Source organism: Pseudorca crassidens, chromosome 7, assembly GCF_039906515.1.
Source record: "Pseudorca crassidens isolate mPseCra1 chromosome 7, mPseCra1.hap1, whole genome shotgun sequence".
NCBI classification, from domain to species: Eukaryota; Metazoa; Chordata; class Mammalia; order Artiodactyla; family Delphinidae; genus Pseudorca; species Pseudorca crassidens.
In genome coordinates this window covers 12422873-12442578 of record NC_090302.1, presented here as the reverse complement: position 1 = coordinate 12442578, position 19706 = coordinate 12422873, and the positions used below count along the sequence as shown (strand labels likewise).

General features: G+C 37.2%; 1 protein-coding gene across 3 annotated transcripts in view; it reads right to left on the bottom strand.

Moving 5' to 3' along the window:
- RC3H2 (ring finger and CCCH-type domains 2) overlaps positions 1 to 19706 on the bottom strand; it is a 61905-nt gene that overhangs the window by 4391 nt on the left and 37808 nt on the right. Inside the window, exons 11-21 of one of the 3 annotated variants that reach the window (XM_067743388.1) lie at positions 17390 to 17604; positions 16273 to 16706; positions 15512 to 15682; positions 13977 to 14123; positions 13436 to 13649; positions 13111 to 13195; positions 12457 to 12538; positions 12227 to 12361; positions 11832 to 11939; positions 11586 to 11734; positions 5697 to 10964 (exon numbers count right to left, since the gene is read on the bottom strand). In XM_067743388.1, coding sequence (XP_067599489.1) covers positions 10769 to 10964; positions 11586 to 11734; positions 11832 to 11939; positions 12227 to 12361; positions 12457 to 12538; positions 13111 to 13195; positions 13436 to 13649; positions 13977 to 14123; positions 15512 to 15682; positions 16273 to 16706; positions 17390 to 17604 — 1936 coding nt within the window. In that variant the 3' untranslated portion in view covers positions 5697 to 10768. Of the gene's footprint in view, positions 1 to 5696; positions 10965 to 11585; positions 11735 to 11831; positions 11940 to 12226; positions 12362 to 12456; positions 12539 to 13110; positions 13196 to 13435; positions 13650 to 13976; positions 14124 to 15511; positions 15683 to 16272; positions 16707 to 17389; positions 17605 to 19706 lie in introns of those variants that run through there. The other 2 variants (XM_067743389.1, XM_067743390.1) reach the window with 2 other exon arrangements.

The following is a 19706-nucleotide window of genomic DNA, read 5'->3' as shown; positions in this document are numbered from 1 at the left end:
ATATATACATTTTTAATCTCTGTAAGCCAATCAGAATGGAGCTTCATTAAATTTTGAGACCTTATAATAACAAATATAACCTGTATTCTGATTAATATGGTGGATTACACTGGTTGATCTTCAAGTGTTAAACCAACCTTACATTACTGAGATAAACCCTATTTGGACATGATGTATTATAATTTATATGTATATAACTATCTGGATTTGCTAACACTTTAAAGATTTTTGCATCTATGTTCACAAGGGATACTGAGCTGTAATTTTTTTGTAAAGTTATTGTCAGGTTTTGATGCCAGGGTTTTATTCATCTAATAAAACTAGTTAGGAAGTTCCCTCCTCCTCCATTTTCTGAAGGCGCTTCTGTGAAACTGAGGTTATTTTGTCCTTAAATGTTTAATAGAATTCACCTGTGAAACCATCGTGAGGCCTGGAGTTTTCTTTGTGGGAAGCTTTTCATAATGAATTTCACTTGTTTAGTAGATACAAAGCTATGGCAGGCAGCTTCTAAAATGGTCCCTGTGCCAATAAATAGTCTCTCAGCTCTCAATTCACCCTTCTTGCTTTGCAATAATGGACTGAATTCCTTTAAGCATCTCTCCTTTGCTGTGAGCACAATGATAAGCTTCCTCACTAGAGGGCACTGGAGGAGGAGAGACTGTGGTCAGTGGTGTGGCTGTAAGGACATGCAGTGGGTTCTTCCCCAAGCCACAGGCCCAGCACATGTGGTTCCTTGATGATCTTGCAACCTCTGTCTGGACTAGCAATAATTTCACTGTGACCCTCTCAACATGGAAATCAGTGTCCTGAAGGCCTCCTGTCTGCACTGGCGCCAGTTCCCTCCACAGGCTCCTCTGCAGCTCGCCTGTGTTCTAGACTTGCTTTCTGCTTGCCAGCAACCAGTCCCAGCCTGGGTAAACCAGCAAACTTCTCTGCTGCCCAGTGGGCTGAACTTCACCTTCTCCAATAAGGTCTGCACCCCAGTCTTGATAAGAGGCCCCTTTCCAAGTCTCCCTAAGCCATAGGATACCATATGGGATTTCCTTTAATCTTACAGTCGCTCATCTACTAAATTTTAATAATTCTTTTGTGTCAAACATTCCCTCTATGGTTTTTATCGCCTGATGGGGGATAAAGAAGTCACTAGGTCCAGTCCACACTCAGGTGAGAGGCTTATGCCAGGACATGAATACCAGGCAGGGGTCTTTGGGAGCTCTATCGGTCCGAGTGGGGTCTGGACCTAGTGACTTGCTTCTAAGTGACAAAACCGATGGGATATTGTTTCCAAGGTTAGGCTATAAAAGATTGTGACTTTATTGCGTGCTGCCTCTCTCTTGTGCAGGCGTGAATGCAACCTGGACCCCACCCCCTGCTTGGTCCCAGGTTCTTCCTACTTGCTGCTTGGATGAGCCAAGCTAGCATATTGATTGTAAGCTGCCCTACAGAGAGGGTCAAGTGGCAGAAAACTTAGGGCAACCTTCAGCCAATGAAAACCTGAGGCCATCATTCCAACAGTTCAGGAGGAACTGAATCCTGCCAATAATAAGGGGAGTGAGCTTGGAAGCACACCCTTCACCAGGAGAGCCACGAGATGACTACAGAGCCAGCTAACACCTAGGTTGTGAGAGACCCAGAGGAGAGGACTCCTCTAAGTCATCACATGCAGATTCCTGACCTACAGAAACTGTGAAACAATGTTATTGCGTTAAGCTGCTAAATTGAGGGTACTTTGTTATGTGATAATAGGTAACTAATACAAGAGTTATTCCAATTTTCCTTTTCATCCTGTATCTGTTTTGGTAAATTGTATTTTGAAGGAATTTGTCCATTTTTAAGTTAAGACCATATAGTTGAATTTATCCATTTCCTTCAGAGGTTGACCCAGTACACTAATTTATCTGCTCAAAAAATACTTCAGAAACAAAAAACAATGTCCACACAAAGACATGTACACAAATGTTCATAGCAGCTTTATTTGTTAATAGTCAAAAAATCTAAACAACCCAAATGTTCTTCAATGGGTGAATGTTTAAACAACATGTGCTATGTCCATACCATGGTATACTACTCAGCAATAAAAAGGAATGAACTACTAATACATGCAACAATTTGGATGGATCTCAAGGGAATTATGCTGAGTAAAAAAAAGCCGATCTCAAAAGGTTACAGTCTGCATAATTTCACTTATATAACATTCACATAATGACAAAATTACAGAGATGGAGAAGAAATCAGTGGTTGCTAGAGGCCAGGGATAGGAAAATGGGGGTAAGGGAGGGGAATGGACATGAATATAAAGGGGTAGCACAAGGGATCATTGAGGTGATGGAACAATTGCTATCTTTTTTTTCAGTTCCGTTATCTTGAGAGTTGTAGTGGTTCCACAAATCTACATGTGATAAAAACTGAATAGAACTACACACACACACACAAATGAATGCATATGAAAGCAAGTGAAATCTGAGTAAGTTCTGTAGATTGTTACTAATGTCAATTTCCTGGTTTTGATATTATAGTAATGTAAGATACTACCATTGGCGGAACTGTATGAGGGTACATGGGTCCTCTCTGTATTATTTTTGCAAATTCCTGTGAATCTATAATTATTTCAGAATAAAGTAAAACAAAACAGAACAAAAACAACTTCAGTTGATCTCATCCAGTCTCTTGGGTTAAAACATCTATTTTAAATAGCACTCCCCAGACCCTCCACCCCCATTACTCTGCATCTAATTTTCACTGAGTTGACTTTTGAGTGAAGACCTGAAGAATGTGAGAGATCTAGTGATGAAGATTCTTACAGGGGTTGGGAAGCTTCCTACCCTTACAGAACAGCAAGGGTAAAGGCCCTATGATGGGAACATGCCTGGCTGGCCTGGTGAAGATCTCAGTGGCCAGTGCAGCTGGAGCACAGTGAACAAAGTATCAAAGAAAAGACTTTGGCTTTCACCCTGAGTGAGATGAGAAGCATTTGGAGAGTTTTGAGCACAAGAGTGAAGTGATCAAACTGACATTATAAGAGGATCTCTGTAGCTGCTGTGGTGAGAATAAACTGAAGGGAGGCAAGGGCAGCAGCAGGGAGAACAGGAAGCCATCACAGTTCAGGTGAAAGATAATTGTGGCCTGGACCTCAGTGGTGAAGTGGTAAAATTCTGAATTTTTTTTTTTGCGGTACGTGGGCCTCTCACTGCTGTGGCCTCTCCCGTTGCGGAGCACAGGCTCCAGACGCGTAGGCTCAGCGGCCGTGGCTCACGCGCCTAGCCGCTCCGCGGCATATGGGATCCTCCTGGACCGGGGCATGAACCCGTGTCCCCTGCATCGGCAGGCAGACTCTCAACCACTGCGCCACCAGGGAAGCCCTTAATATTTATTTTGAAGGCAGAGCTGACAGGACTTGCTGCTGGACTAGGAAGAGTAGTCAAGGGGGAAATAACTGAAACGGGGAAGACTGGAGGTACACTTTGCGGATTCAGATTTGGACATGTTACGTCTGAAATGTTTGAGATCCAAATGAAGATGTTCGGCAGACTGCCCTATCTAAAACTGCCCACAGTACTTAGAACTACAATGTAAGTTTCATGAAGTTAGGGACTAATTCACTACTGTATCTCTAATGCCCAGTACAAAGTAGATTCTCAAAAGTATATTTGTTGAGTGAGTCTCTCTAAACTACCTAGGCCTGAACATTTGATGATGGATGTTATTGAATGCACCTGGGCTAAGACAGGACCCAAACCCATTTTCATTCTTTATGGCAGTGGTTCCCAAACTTTTCTGCACATTGGCAGCACCTGGGGAGCTTCAAATGCACTGATGCCTTGATCCCACCTCCTGAGAGTGTGTTTTAATTGGTCTGGGGTGTGATCTGGGCTTTGGGATTTTTTTAAAAGCTCCCTAGGTGATTGCCATGTGCAGGTAAGTTTGGAACCACTGCATTACTGAGTTTTCAATTATAAAAAATCTTTGTTAAAGTGCACGATCATTACTCCAATAGGTGTCAATTATAAAGAAAATAAAAATCTTCCTGGGATTTCATTTCCTTCAGTTAAGTTTCCTCTCCTTTGCCTGGATCAACTATCCATGGTTCCTCCTCTTCTTCTTCCTGATCTCAGTGATCACGCCAGGGCTTATATAAGATCACCCGTTTCACAAATATCGGTCTGTTTTCAGCAACGAGGTCTGGGATTCTAAGCCAAATTTAATCCATGATAATGTGGAGATGTCTGGTAGGCTTCCTCTACAACAAATCCTGTCAATTGCGCTCTCCTACTTTTCAAATCCATGTCTTCCTCCATCCTCTCTTTGGCCATGCCCTAAACACTTCTTACCTAGATTGTTGGCCTGGTCTCCCTGCTGGTCAATCTCCAGCTTCACCTCAGACTATTACCAAAGTGATCTTCTAAAAACCCAAATCAATCAGATCATCTAACTTCCAAGACTCCCTAACAGTCTCTTTAGTATTTAGTGTCCTTCATAAAGGTCCCTATTTACCTCATCTAGCTATGTGATCTGATCTCAATGATCAGATCACATAGCTAGATGAGGTAAATAGGACAAATTGGACAAATTTGGACAAATTCTCTAAGGTCTCTGCCTCAGTCTTCTCATCTGTAAAATGGTGACAATAATGGTTCTAGATGATAATATACCTACAGCACTTACAACTGTGTCTGGAACATATTAAGTGCTGTTAAGAGTTAGTTAAGCTATTCTTCAAACACTCCTTCCACTGTAATACTTATGGCTAAAATAGGTTCCAACCATCACCATCACCATCACCATCACCATCTTTGGAAGGTAGAATAAGACTTGAATCAGAAATCTGACTCTATTTACTTTCTAGTTACAAGGTCTTGGGCAAGTTACTTAACATCTCAAATACAAAACAGGGATCATAATATTTATAATGAAGGGCTGTTAGGATACAGAGTGGGTTGTTGTGAAGTTACAGTAGGTTCTCAGGTGTTTTCTCCCCTTAGCTCTGCTTGGTGAAATATTATTCAGCCTACAAAGAAATGCCCTTCTTTGAGGTCATTTCTCAAAGAAGCAGTTCCTCTGGCTCACTATCACTACCATCCACTCCATAATTTCCCTTTTGGAGTTTCCATATACCTTATACAAGAACATAGCTCACTGAGCTGGTTATTCAGATTTGTCTTTCCCATTTCTCACCCTGAGAGCTTCTAGAGAGAGGGCTTGTTGTTTCACTGACCTTCAACCCTAATGACCAGCACAGACAGGGGCTTAAAATTCATCAGTTGAGTGAATGAGTAAAACTACTCAAGGCCCAGTGAAAATGGTGTCTAGAATCACTCAGGCCATTTTCTGTTACATTCTGAGGTTCCACAGAACAGTCTTCATACTTCTGTAATATATTGCTTCATATTCGTTATTTATCTATTTGTCCTATTTTCTCCATTAGACTGTGAACTGCTAGTATTATCTACACCCTCATCTCCCATACAGAAAGTACTCTATATTGAATGAACAAAGTGATTGATTGAATTGAGGACTATTTCAACCTCCCTGGCCTATTCATTTCTTTCAGATCCTTCCCAGTGATGAATGCATGAGGCAAGGTGATTGTTTAAATCTTAAGGAGTAACCTGGTAGCTTAGTTAAACCAAAAAATTTACCAAGGAAGTCAAGATAACTAAAATGCACTATAAACTTAATATTGACACTAAACAAACAACTTTTAAGGTGGACAAATAATTTTATTTTGTGCATGCAAATACATGTCAAGTACTGCAAACTTTTTCCATCAATTTTCTCTCAAACACTGAAAATCATGATGCTCTATTCTGTGAACAGCCAAAGCTAATATCTCTTCACTTCAGTGCTACAGCAAAAACACACAGAATTCACTCTTTGCTATTCACTATCATCACAACCCTCATTGTTCCATCTCTGCCCTCCCCCCATATACAGGCCTTATGAATCCTAGCCTTCCCCCATTTAATCCTATTCCTATAGCACAAAGGGAAACATTACAATTTGGAAATTCAAATTGAAATAAATGGAATAGAATTTATTCCCATATATATTCCCCATTTCATTGTACAGAATTATTTTAAATTATAGTTTTAAATAGAAGCTGAGTATATGCCTTAAAAATGAGCATTAAATCCATCTTAGAGATGGTGCCTGCTTTTTACATGATGGGTGTACACCATCTTTAATTTCATTTACATTTCAATCGAACAATAGATTTGCAAAGAAAATGTCTAATACAGACGTAAAAATATTCACACTAGAGCTTCACAATCGGTTGTACAATTGACAAACAGGCCTCTTTTCCCAAACTTTCCAGCTAAGCAAATTTATAAAATGTAATCAATGCAACAAGAAAAACATTTCTCTTTCACTTCCAGGGAAAAGAATATGCAATAAACAGTATAAATGCAGACAGCAGTTGCTGCAAGCTAACCACGATACTCCCAAGTGGCTGTACAGTGGATATGTGCAGTACAAATAAAAGCCACATGTGTTGTATCACAACTACAGTATAATTGTTTGCCCAGCTAAGAGAATGCATGCACTTCCATGCCTTGGGTTATAAAGTGAGGCCTAATTCTTGACAGATTGATGGAATATATGCAAATGACCTTGGCTTGTGGCAGTACTAAGTGCAGCCAGTGTCTGTGTTCCACTGGTTTAAGGATATTTAAATTTTTTTATTTAAAAAAAGAAAAAAAAAACTGCCAATTTCAGACTTGGGGGAATAACTGCTCTTGGAGTAAAAACAGGACTCCACTCAAATGTGGGGTGTTCTGATTGGTGGCCTTGACTCCTTGTATTCCCTTGCCAGCAAAGGGATACAAAGAAACCACTACTATAAAGGAGTAACTAGCAAATTTATTCAATTTACCCAGAAAATGAGATACTCCTTGAGCATGTTCATTTGTGTTCTGCTTGCAGAAGGGGTTCTTATGTAGAAGGAGTTACAGTAAGTGATCCCATTAACACTCTTCATTCACTAAAACACAGGGAAAGTTCTTCCAGGAAACTAATACATAGTTGCAATGCAACTTTCCCCTTGAATAATGATTAGTCACCAATACTGGTGACAGTCTGCTCAGAAAATGACTCTAGAAGCTAGGGAAGAAATATTCAAAGTTGAAATCACATGCTGAATCTGATCATTACAAACGCCACCCCTGTTAACAAGATAACATGGGCTTTAACATCTAAAATGCAAAAGCAAGCTAGATGGTTTTTAAAACAATGTTTTCAAATGTTTAAATGATCCCATTTTTAATTCCTACAAATCACTGTGCATCTGGTAATTTTCTCAAGGCAGCATATAAAACTGGGATGTGCTTTATAAACTTAGAATCAACTTGAAACTTGAGTGAAAGTGACCAGATCCATACAAATGGAAAATTTCAGTTCTAGTATAGGTTTCTTTTACTATCCTCTTGTGAGAGTCAACAGTTACTAGGAAAAACATCAGTGCCACTGACCCATTGAAGTACCTTCTCTTGAAAATTACGATGCACAACTTTCATGCATGACGCTGGTTTACTAGATGGTATTGAAAGTAAGTCATGGCAGGAAAGGCAAAGGAATCTGCTTTGTTCAGTTACCAACTAGATGACATACTTAAGTAACTTTCCCAGGATTCCTAAGATGAAATGAGACCACAAAGAAAGAACTACTGATGCTACATCACAGTATCTGAATGAGGCACATGGTCTTCAGAATGGGACTAGAAATTTTTAAAAACACAAGAAGTCAGAACAAAACCAAAACCTCACCATTTTCCCACTTCCCAGACCTCGGATTACTTTTTCCTTATGAGACCATACACCACATATGCAGTTTAGTTGACAACATTACAAACTTCCTCTCCTATTGCTTTATATCCTTTGATTTCAAAAATATGTGCATCACAACATGTTGGTAAACGGTCAAATGACAGGGAATGCCCCCTATTTTAAAAAGTCACATTCTAGGTCCGATTTGTAATTTTTTCCTCTATGATATCATTAGGTACCTTTCATAAGAAGGATCAGATAAACTGCTCTTCCTTCTCAAATGGCAGAGAACCAATGTCTTTGTTTCACATCCAACACACCATAAGAAAGAGAAGATGATTACTACATAAAGGATGCAATACCGAAAAATCCCAACATAGAAACAATTCCTATGTTGTTAGTGAGGAAGAGAGTAAGTTTTTAAGAACAGGGAGTTACTGTTTTATGGGATCACCTGCTGCAAGACAAGCATTATTTTAATATAAATGTTCTGAGACATACCAATAAGTTGGCAGGTATATACATACACTGATGCAAATGTAATTTCACTGGACAAGTAGGCAAACACCTAAGCAGTTTATCCCAACCCCCTCCAGCAGAGCACAACCAAGTTTCAAAACTTCAATTTTAAAATTAAAAAGATAAGGTTAAATACACAAGATCAATTTATGTAGTATATATTCACCCTCAGAACGTGCTGAAGATGTTTTGCGTAGTTCTGTTGCACAGAGGGTTCTTTCCCTGAGGGCACATAAGGAGCTCTCAAACTGTTAATAGGTCTCTATTTTGTAACAAAATAGCAATTTTAAAATCTTAAAAAAAAATACATTACCTTCAACATGGAAGATCTCACTATTTAAATATCCATGAAATAGACATACTGGTTTGCATATCCTTTTGGAAATACAAACAGCAAATAAAGTACATTGGAAGCATTTCAAATGTAATAAGCGCATATTTATAGAAAGGTTCTGATATAAATTATATAACAATCACGTTCCTGTAATATCCTAGGCTAATTTATAATGTCGGAAATAAGTTAATGTAACATGGTTTAAAACTCTTGTTCCTATTCATTTCAGGTTACAGAGTGAAATAAATAAAATGTCCTTGTAGGGATGGGGGCACTGGCCATGGCAAAAAGGTACAGTACTAACCAAGGAAACTAAGTCAAGGCTACTGTGCTGTTATGCTACAAACAAACATCTTCATACATTTGAGTATTAAATAAATGTGTAAGATCTTCCATACTGACACCAGAATATCAAAACTACCCCTTTGTTTCTCAGGTATATTTACAACTTATCAGTCACCTTATGAGCATGTTCATTAAGACAGGTATCAAACACCAGTTATTTACTCATTCTGATCAAGAAATTTCAGGGAAATGTCAACCCTCCCGCCCCTGGAAATGTGCACAAAACTTTTTATCAAAATCTTATCTGATACAATGCTGTGGTTTTGTAAAACAACTAAATAGCTCAGACGACCAATAACATGATCCTGTTTAAGCATCTTGCTAGCAGGAAAAGCCCTTACATACAGTACACCTGGTGAAAGATCAGCTTGGCTTAAAATATTCCAGTACAATTTTCAGAGTAAACAACTTCACAGAAGTTAATTAAAAATAATAGTAAAAGTCAAACTAATCTTAAAGAAATGGGGGGAAAAACAAAGACACAAACTACAGGTAAGATCACCCAGAAGGAATGCCCAGCTTTTGTTTTCAAATGTTGACTGAAATTTAGGTTTCAATAAAATACCTCCCACAAATCTGGAGCCTGGCTGGTTGAACATACTGCATACTTTCAGATGCCAAGTCAAAACACTTTTCAGTCACATTTTAGCAGGGCAGAAATTATTCATGTTTTTAAGTATGAATAAAGGTTAGCCAATGTTCTATTATTACATGGTTCATAGTCTTATCAACCTAACAGTCAGAAAAACAAGGAAAATTAAACCCCAACATGAAGTAACAATAAACAATATTTAACCAAGATAATGCAATGAACATCCAAATTAATTAGTTTAAATTAAAAACCCAGCAATACCATCTTGTTAGTCAGTGCAAACACTACATACAGGGTTTTCTCAAGAAAGCTGAAAGCACCTGATTCTTTTGCCAAGTCATCAGATTCATAATGTACAGGCTTAAATCTGCATTTTAAAAAACTGCCATTACATTAGTGCATAATTTATCAAAATTGTAAAAACGATTCTGCATAACTTAGGAGAATTTAATATCTAGTACATCAGCTGAAAGACTTAGGCACTTGGTTATATATTTAATTACTTACTTCAACAAGTAGCCTGTGTATAAATATTAACAAAGCAGAAACTATTTTTGAAAAATGGAAAATTGAAAAAAATTTAAATGCTACAGATAAAAGCACTGCACCACACTCCTACATATAATGCAGTAAAGAAAGCTAGTATATAACCCTGTAAAATTCTATGGTAAGAACATCTAACTCCACTCTTCAAAATTTAAAAAAAAAAAAAAAAAGAAAAAAAAATCCATGCAACGTCCCATGAAAAAGATAAATAAAGCAGCTGGAATGAGATGGAAATTTCTCTCAGTGAAACATAAAATAGAAATAAATAAGTTAATTAAGTCTACTTTCACTAGATGTATCATTGTAGGATCCTGCTAGTTTAATAACTGAGTTGTTAATTTTCTATAGAAGCCATTTAAAATAGGAAATGGCTCAGTTACTGCACCGGATTGCTACAAACTCATAAAAAGCTGCTTGAAGCTTAAGTTAAATGTCCAAATTCCAATCACTTCTGGAAAGTGAACGTGTTACCCTAGTAAAGTAAATTTTCTTTTTTTTCATAATGCTAATGCAAGAGGGCTTGAAGTATCAAAGAGTCCACAGGAAATGGATGCCCCCAGTAATATCTTTTTTTTAAAAAAAATATACATTATATAATATATATTATATATATAAAAAGCTAGTGTAAATGCTTCCATGGTATGGTCACAGATTTGAAAGATGAACCTCTTTTCAGCTGTTAACCATCTTCCCATTTGCAACAGGTTTCAAAAAGTCGTTTTTATCTTCAGACATAACATGAGTTTTCAGAATGAGGTTGCCAACACTGACAGATGTGGCAAGAGGGAGGCAACTCGCATTGCTAATGGCCACTGGGAGTGGCTGACTAAAGCAAGAAGTTACCGGCAGAATTGTTTTTTGCTCCTCCCTGGGAGAGAATAAATGACATTGAAAACAAATTAGCTTTAAGTGAAAACTTTTAAGAGTAACCATACATGCTGAATAAAAGTTGTAACACACTTGAAGAGCCCCTAGCAAAGGCATGTGTTTTTCACTAAAAAGTATCGGAGGTCACTAAAAAAGTCCCATTTTCCAAAAGTTATAATAAAAAATTAGAACACTGGTTAATTCAAGGCCAACAAACTATCAAGTTCAAGATTAGCCCATATTTTTGGCAGTAATTATATACTAAAGGCCAAAAATATCTTAGCAAGATTTTTAAAAAGGGAAACCCTTCATTTAGGTTTTAGTTCTCCATTTTGTAGTCTTGATGTTTGGCTATCAGTTAGAGGAAGTATAACCTGATGCTACAGCAAAAAAATAAACTTTTATCCCAACAAAAAGCAAGTTTTAGGCTACTAAAATGGACCACTTGGTTAGTTAAAACTTAGTTCTCCTCTCCGAAAAATCCAGACTGACCAAATCATTGCCTTATTACGTAAGGTCTTCCCCTCATAGGATAAAACCAAAAATGAATTTAACAATGCATCTATTTCTTTTTCTTCATGCCCTATGCCCACTGGTTATGAATTTTATGTCTAACACTCACAGAATCACACGGTCTTCATCTAAACTCTGTCTCTTCTGCTCCAGGGGCTCCTTTTGGTGTTGTTGGACTGGATGCCCATTTTCTACTGCTGTTCCATTCAGTAACTGATCATTTTGAGAACTGATACCAAGCTGTATGTCCAGGATCTCCTATGAAAATAAAATGTTAATCCTTCAGTATGAAAGTATTCTGTACTTTAATTCCCAATGGAGTAAAGCCTCCTAGATGTGTGACTGCAGTACTTACTTCAATCTGTTCACCTTGTCCATCAGGTTCATCAGTATCAAGTGCTGAAAGCTCTAACTCTATATCCCTATCAGGCTTAGTATCAGCTGCATCTTCTGTATAATCATTCTGTAATTAAGAAAAATGGTGATTTCATATCTGTGGAAACTGGGGCTTCCCTTTTAAATTAAAATGGGAGTCCCAATGATTGATCTAAAAAAAGAAATCTGGGACTACAATTTTATTTCTACCCTTAAGTTTTTTTTTTTTTTTTTTTTTTTTTACCCTTAAGTTTTAAAAGCAATCATCCACCAGAAAAAGCCAAATTTTGCACTAAGTAATGGCATAAAATAACATGCAACAGCAGCAAACAGCAAATATATTGGGCATGAAGCTGAGAGGTTCAGTTTCCTTACCTCTCCATTTCTCAGTTCAATTTCCTTGCTTAGAAGATTTAAGGTAAGGTGACGGCCTTCGTCCAGGGAATTCCACTTCTGTTGCATGGCCAGAGCATTGGCCTCCCTCTGAAGAAGCAACGAGTTACTCTTGGCCTAGAGGGAAAAGAAAGTAAAGTCAGCTTCCATCCATAACTTTAAATGTCATTCTATTTTTTAAAAAATTCAAAGCTGAGTGACACAGAGCCTACCTGCTGAAGTTCAATGCTCAAAAGGTCTCCAGTACTGGAATGCTTTCTATGACCAGATAAATCAGTAACAATGAATCTGTCCCTTTAAAGAAAAATATGTTCACTGTTATAAAAGTGAAATAAATGAAGCAACTAAAGCAGTAATGACTATATAACGACTATGTATTATATATATATATATATATATATTTTTTTTTAATTTATTTATTTTTGGTTGCGTTGGGCCTTCATTGCTGCGCGCAGGCTTTCTCTAGTTGTGGTGAGCGGGGGCTACTCTTTGTTGCAGTGCGCGGGCTTCTCATTGTGGTGGCTTCTCTTGTTGCGGAGCATGGGCTCTAGGCAGGTGGGCTTCAGTAGCTGTGGCACGCAGGCTTAGTTGCTCCGCGGCATGTGGGATCTTCCCAGACCAGGGCTCAAACCCGTGTCCCCTGCACTGGCAGGAAGATTCTTAACCACTGCGCCACCAGGGAAGTCCTATATATATGTTTTACATAACAGATCAACCCTGAAAGATTCAGTCATTATTCCAAATGTAAAATTTTTTCCAGAAATTTGTTATATAGCTAAAACTAGCAAAGCACAGCTCATGAATAACTGGGAGTAGGATCTGTACTCTGAGAATAGAGAATCCCAAAGAATTAAGCATAACGTTACCGTTCAATATAATGTGCTGATGACGTAGCTTCATTACCATATGAACTCCATCTTGAATCAACAGCATTGACATAAGGGACATAATCTATAGAAACGTAGAAACAAACAATGATCAGAAAAGTGAAAAATCAAATATAGGTGTGAATGTATACTTTTCCAAAAAATCCATATTTTATCCAACTAGCCATGTTCTCCTGGCTAAGCCATTTAATTCTGAGTTTACTGTGGCTGTTAAACGGAGAGAAATGTTCTGTATCTAACAGAGTGAGGATTAAAAAGCACAGTGCTAGAACATATCAGGTGAAGTATTAGTTAAATGGATCACCTGATACGCTGATAGGTTTAGTCGCACTTCCTTGGGAAGCAGTGGCCTGGACAGGATCCGTGGTATGGTAACCTGTACGGGAAGATCTAGAAATTGCACCCCATTTTGAGATGATAGGTCCATCACTAAAAGGAATTATTGGATCTTCTTCTTTTGTCCTTCTCTGAGTTTCAAATAAATGCACTCTTCTCTTAACATCTCCACTGTCCAGGTCCTGCATAAATAAAAGAAAATCAATAAAAAGATTGTTGGCAATTACTTCAGCTAATAATACAAGTACATGCTTTCAAAAGACATTAAATTAAGTTTTCTGGTAAATTTAACATTAGCTGTATATCTCAATGATAACCCAACATCTACTTTAAAACACTCAACTATGCCCAAATAATTTAAACATTAAGTGCAATTTATTTCAGGCTTACCTAAATGTAACTCTGCTGCTTACAGATGAGTAACATACCAACGATATGAAGATGAAAGCATTCAATCATTCTAAAACTTGAGTCAACATGCACGACAACCCTTGCCCCCCAAATCATACCATTAACACAGCATTTGAATTAGCAATTACATCTCTGGGCTCTGAATCGATAGCATTTATACAGGAACCTATGGTGCCACAAGACCAGGGGGAATAATGGGAAAGATGATCTTCTTCAAATTTTGTGCCACTCACACTTTCAGAGAACTGATTAAAAAAAGAAAAAAAAAAAAAAAAAAGGCACAGGCAATTGGTAAGAAATTTAAATTTACAAACTTGTAACTAATATAAATTAACTATTATAGAATTCACAGCACTTTATAGTGAAGAATTAAACATTCAATAACTAATATAAAAAACTGTAATAAGTAACAAATAGTATTTATATTATTTGTATTTATATTACATATTAATAGAAAAGAGAATGCCTTCTCTTTTTTACTTTGTCCTTTAAGAACTCATAAGGAACCCCTGACTGATACTATACAGACCAATCAACAATTTATAGCATGCCCCTAACATGGTACAAAGTGCTCTAAAAAATGAAAAAAAGCAAAAGAAAACACACACATACACATACACAGATAAATACAAATACATTTTTATATTAAGCAAGTGGCAATTCTATCACTCTTGTCAAGATGGTTAGCTGCTTTGAAGAAGTACAAGTTTGATGAGATAAATTTGGATCTACTTTAAAAATTCAATATTTATGGATGGAAAAATACGATGTCTAGGATTACTTCAAAATAATCCAGTAGGAAGAGGGGGTACAAATGAAAGAAGATGGGCTGAGTTGATAATTGTGGGTAATGGGTACATGGAGTTTATTACTATTCTCTCTACTTTCGCATATGTTTGAAATTTTTCCTAATGAAAAGACTAGAAAAAATTTTATTTTAGTATCTCTAGGGATAGGAAATAAACCAGATGAATCAAAAAAAAAAATTAATGGTTTGCTCTAAATATAACAGTACTGAAAACAGCGTACATTAAAATAATCCTGGTACAAAAACTTGTTTTGAAATGATAACAATAATTAACAGTGATTTAAAACACCATAAATAATACAGTAGGCATTTCTGCACCTCTTGTGAAGTAGGGAAGAAATGCCTCAGATAGATCAGAATTCAAATCCAAGCTACTTACAGGGTGGGTGAATTTACTACTTGGGCAAATTACTTAACTTCTCTGAGTAGGATTCCTAACATGCAAAATATGGGTAATACCTGCCCCCTAAGGATTCTGTAAGAATTAAATAAAATAACTGCTTAATACAGTGCCTGGCACAAGTAGGTGCTCAATAAATGGTGGATATAAATCTTATTATTAATAAAAGCCATAAAAATAATGAGAACTATACTGCTGGAAAGATTTCTGAATTCTTGGTGGAAAAAGGACTGTGATTTAGTGGCCTTCAGAGTATCACAATGCCTAGCCATAGTGCTTACATACTCAGTGCTTATTGAATTAAACTCAACTGCCACCAAACCAATGCAAAATATCCAACATAGCTAGCTCTGGCTTGAACGAGTGCTCTGAAGTCAGTTGTCTGACCTATCCCTGCAACATCAAGTAATTAAAACCTTTCTTACATCAGTGCGGAAGTCTACACTGAATAGAGGAGAAGGTGGTGTTGGTGACTGTGTTGCCACAGGAAGAGTTGAAGAGACAAGAGGTGCTTTCTGAGTGTGGTACTGTGCCCACTGCTCTGGCTTTCTTCTTATCTGCTCCTCGCAACTGGTCTTCAAATGACCACAAGGTTCCTAAGGGGGGATAAAAGAAACAATCTTAATCATCTAGGGAGTGGTAAATAAATTTAACTATGCTCTGCGGAAATAATGTGAACATTTATTATATTGTTGGGACAAAAAAAAAAAATACAGTAGGGAAGTCACCCTAGCCTATTCTCCATACACTTAAACGAAAGGGTTAATATTTAGTCAAATGTCAAAAGTAAAATCTGAGCGCTCACTTCTCTAGTTTAGGAAAATCATATGTATATACGTGAGGATACTAAAAATAGGCCCTATCTTTGTATTTTGAAGATTTCTTTTTACCTTCTCATCAGTTTTGTATCCAAACATAACATTTATTGAGCATGAATATGCATCAGGTCCAGTTCTAAGAGCTTTGCTTTTTCTGATTTAATCCTCACAACAGCTTTATGAGGTAGGTACTACTATGATTTCCATCAAATACGAAAAAACTGATATAGAGAAGTCAAGTAAAATTCCATAAGTCACACAATAAGTTAAGTGGAGGAGCCAGGATATATACCTGAAAGGTCCAACACCAGACTCTAGAGTCTTAACAACTACACTATATCAGCATTCCTATTTCCATTATCACTTACCCTTGGTAAAGGCACAGTTGTCCTTGGCTCACTTGGTGGCTGACAAGCCACTGAATAATACCCATCTAATGAGTTATATCTTTCCCGCAAAGACGTCTGATACACAGACGAGTGCATCACGTCCATTGGAGGTAAAGAATTGCTTCTAATAATGTCATCTCGTTGGTACATAGGTGGGCGCCAGATGCGCCTGCTGTCGTACACAGGAGCATACATTCCAGAAGGTACTGGAGGAACTGGTCCATACGGCTGCGGAGGAGGAGGTTGGTAAGGAGAAGAATTCATTCGATCTCGAGGCGAAAATGTACTGTAATGATCAGCATATGGCATGGAAGCAGGTGGGAGGGAGGACTCTGGAACATTATTGGACCTCACAAAGCGAGGAACACAGGGAGCCACACCAGCTGGTACTGTTGGAGGTGGTGGGTAGTATCCTTGAAAATTGGAAAGAGGAATATTTAATGTAATCTTAGTAAAATTTAACATTTTGTAATGGTTTAAAGTCTAAAGCAGCCTTTAATGTTGGAAAATAAAATAACCTTTGAACTTTACTTTAGTTACCCCTGGTTTAGAAAGACACTACACACTTTCAAGACACCACTATATGAAAATCATTAATGTTCAATAATTTGTTAAACTGCTCCTTAAAAACACTTGATGAGCTATTAACAGATGGCTGGTAAATTTCCTTCTAGGCCATGTATTGCCACAGGTTTTAGATTAAGTAATTAGTTACATCATTGATTCTTAACCTTTTGGGGAGCAGAGGTTAAAGACCTCTTTCATAATCTATATAAGCTGTGCATTGTCTTTCCAAAATTATACTTAAAGTATATATAAACCAAACATTTAGTATACTTATTTCAGAGGACATACAGAACTTACTAAAGCTCATCCATGGACCCTACATTTGATTCATAGGAATGAGAATCTTAAAACTACTGGTATGTAAAATCATAGATTCTTAGGACAGGAAGAAAACTTAGGGGTCATATAGTCCAAAGGATTAATTTTTTAATGTAGATTTTCTAGATAGATATAAATGATTCACTAACTTATTACAACAAATGTTATATTGTAGTTTCTTTTTTTCTTAGAATTGTCTAAAATTACTTACCTGTCTGTGGGTACTGTGGGACTTCAAAGGGTATCTGAGTCCTTGGATCTTGAAAATACTGAATGTTTTCAGAATGCTGAGGATATACTGGTACTCTAGTTATAAATGGGCTGGATTTTGGAGGCACAGAATTCAGCTCTGTTCCAACATTAGTGGGCCCAGCTGAGGTAGCCGCTATATTACTTACAGGAGTCTTGGGTGGAGAACCAATTTTACTGGAGAGAAAATTTAACAAGGGCAAATGATAAATCACTATCTATGACTGTTAAAAGTCTTTCTCAGTAGAAATGGTTCATAAAATTATAGTGACCACTAACAGCAAATGCTTCAGGTATTTCCACAGTGACAAATAAGGCCATGAATTTCCTCACCACCTTACACTGTTAATTCACAAGATTATAGTAACAGATCTCATATTTTGGTGAGGGTGAAAAACAAAACAAAAAACTGCAAACAAATCCCAGGCACAATGTGACCCACTAGTCCCTTTTTACTCATACTTTAAACAAAGATTTTTCCTACTGGAAGTTTAAAAAAAATCCTGTTCAATAACTTCTCAACAGAAACAATATAGTTTACCAGTAGAATTTTTTGACACAAATAAGACAGATATGTAAAGGGAAGGACTGCTCTAAATATTAAGCATTAGATTAGCTGAAATGTAAACTTATTGAAGAAAGGCCATTTTTGTCCATTTTGTTAACTGCTACATGCCCAGGATCTAAAACAGTTTCTGGCACACAGGAGGCACTCAGTAAATATTTGTTGGACAAATGGAAAAGTTCCTGCCACGTAGTAGGTACTCAGTAAATATCTGCTAGATGAACAGAATGCCAACGAAATGGTTACTCATTAAATTGATGCAAAACACACAAGCTTTTTTTTTTTTTTTTTTTTAAACACAAAGGATTTTCTTTGTTGATTCACCAGGCGATCAGCTCCAGAGGATCTCACCATGGCTTCTTAGGCCCTCTGAAGAAGTCAAACTTTGGCAGAGCTGAGATATGTGGTGACGCAAGAAAAAGATCTTGTTAATGATGCAGGAATTCAATACATTGCATCTCAACTAGATTAGAGGGTTTTTCTCAAACTAGAGAAGCTCTTTTAAAGCAAGAGTATAAATAACAAGGAGTATGGGCTGCCTTTAAGTCTAGCAGAGATTAGTCTAGCAGATGTTTACTTCTATGTGTAATTGTGTATTAAAACGCAGAAAATAAGAAACTGTGGATAATAGTAGTAAGTACAAATGGCTTAGAGTTTAAAGATATTTTAGTGCTGTGCTTATATTTTGAAGTTCAATAAAGGCAACAAGGAAAATGATTAGGATTTCCTCTTAACAATAATAAGTAACACTAATCAATTAATGAGCACATTCCAGAAACTATTCTAAGTGCTTTACATAGATTATCTGGTCCTCCATAGCAGAATGTTATATACCACAAAATTCAGATAAGTACTTTGAAATGACAAATTCTCAGACTTTGCAGGAAAAAGGTACCAAAATCCATGACAAGGTTCATAGCCTTATGAAATCATGCAAGCTATCCCAAAAATCCAGACTTAAGGAAAAAGCTAACTTTCAGTCCCATTCTAGCCAGACAGCTAGATTCTAGATGAATTTAGGATTCTAGGCTGTCCTTTGCAGCAGGCCCTCTTACCTACATGCTTTTGCCTGTGCTGCCTTCTCTACTGACAAGACCCTTCCTTCCTAATTAGCCATACTTTTGGAATGGCTCAGGTGTCATCACCTTACCTCTAAAAAATTTTCCACAGTAACTCCAGGTAGAATTATTGTTATTTTTTGTGTTTTAATAACACTTGAAACACAACTCCATTACAGTACCTTTCAGAATATATTATATGATATCTGTTTATGTCTGTCTCCCAAACTGCACTGGAAGACTCTTAGAAGCAGGGAGTATATCTACTTCATTTTCATTAACTATGCCAATTGTCCTGGTATTTGGCACATATCATAATTTCTGAATGAATAAATGATTTATTTACCGAGATTTACTTATTTTTGAAAGTTGTTTTCTCTAGTCCATCATTTTTTAAAAAACTAAGATATATTTACCCTTGTAAGGTGTACAATTCAGTGATTTCTGGTATATTCCCAAGGCTGTGCAACCATCACTGCTATCTTATTCTGAAACATTTTTACCACCCCTAAAAGAAACCTGTACTCACTAGCATTCACTCCCCATCTCCTTGTCCCCCAGCCCCAGCCCCTAGCAACTATTCATCTACTTTCTGTCTTCTATGGATTTGCCTATTCTGGACATTCACATAAATGGAATTCTACAATATTTGGCTT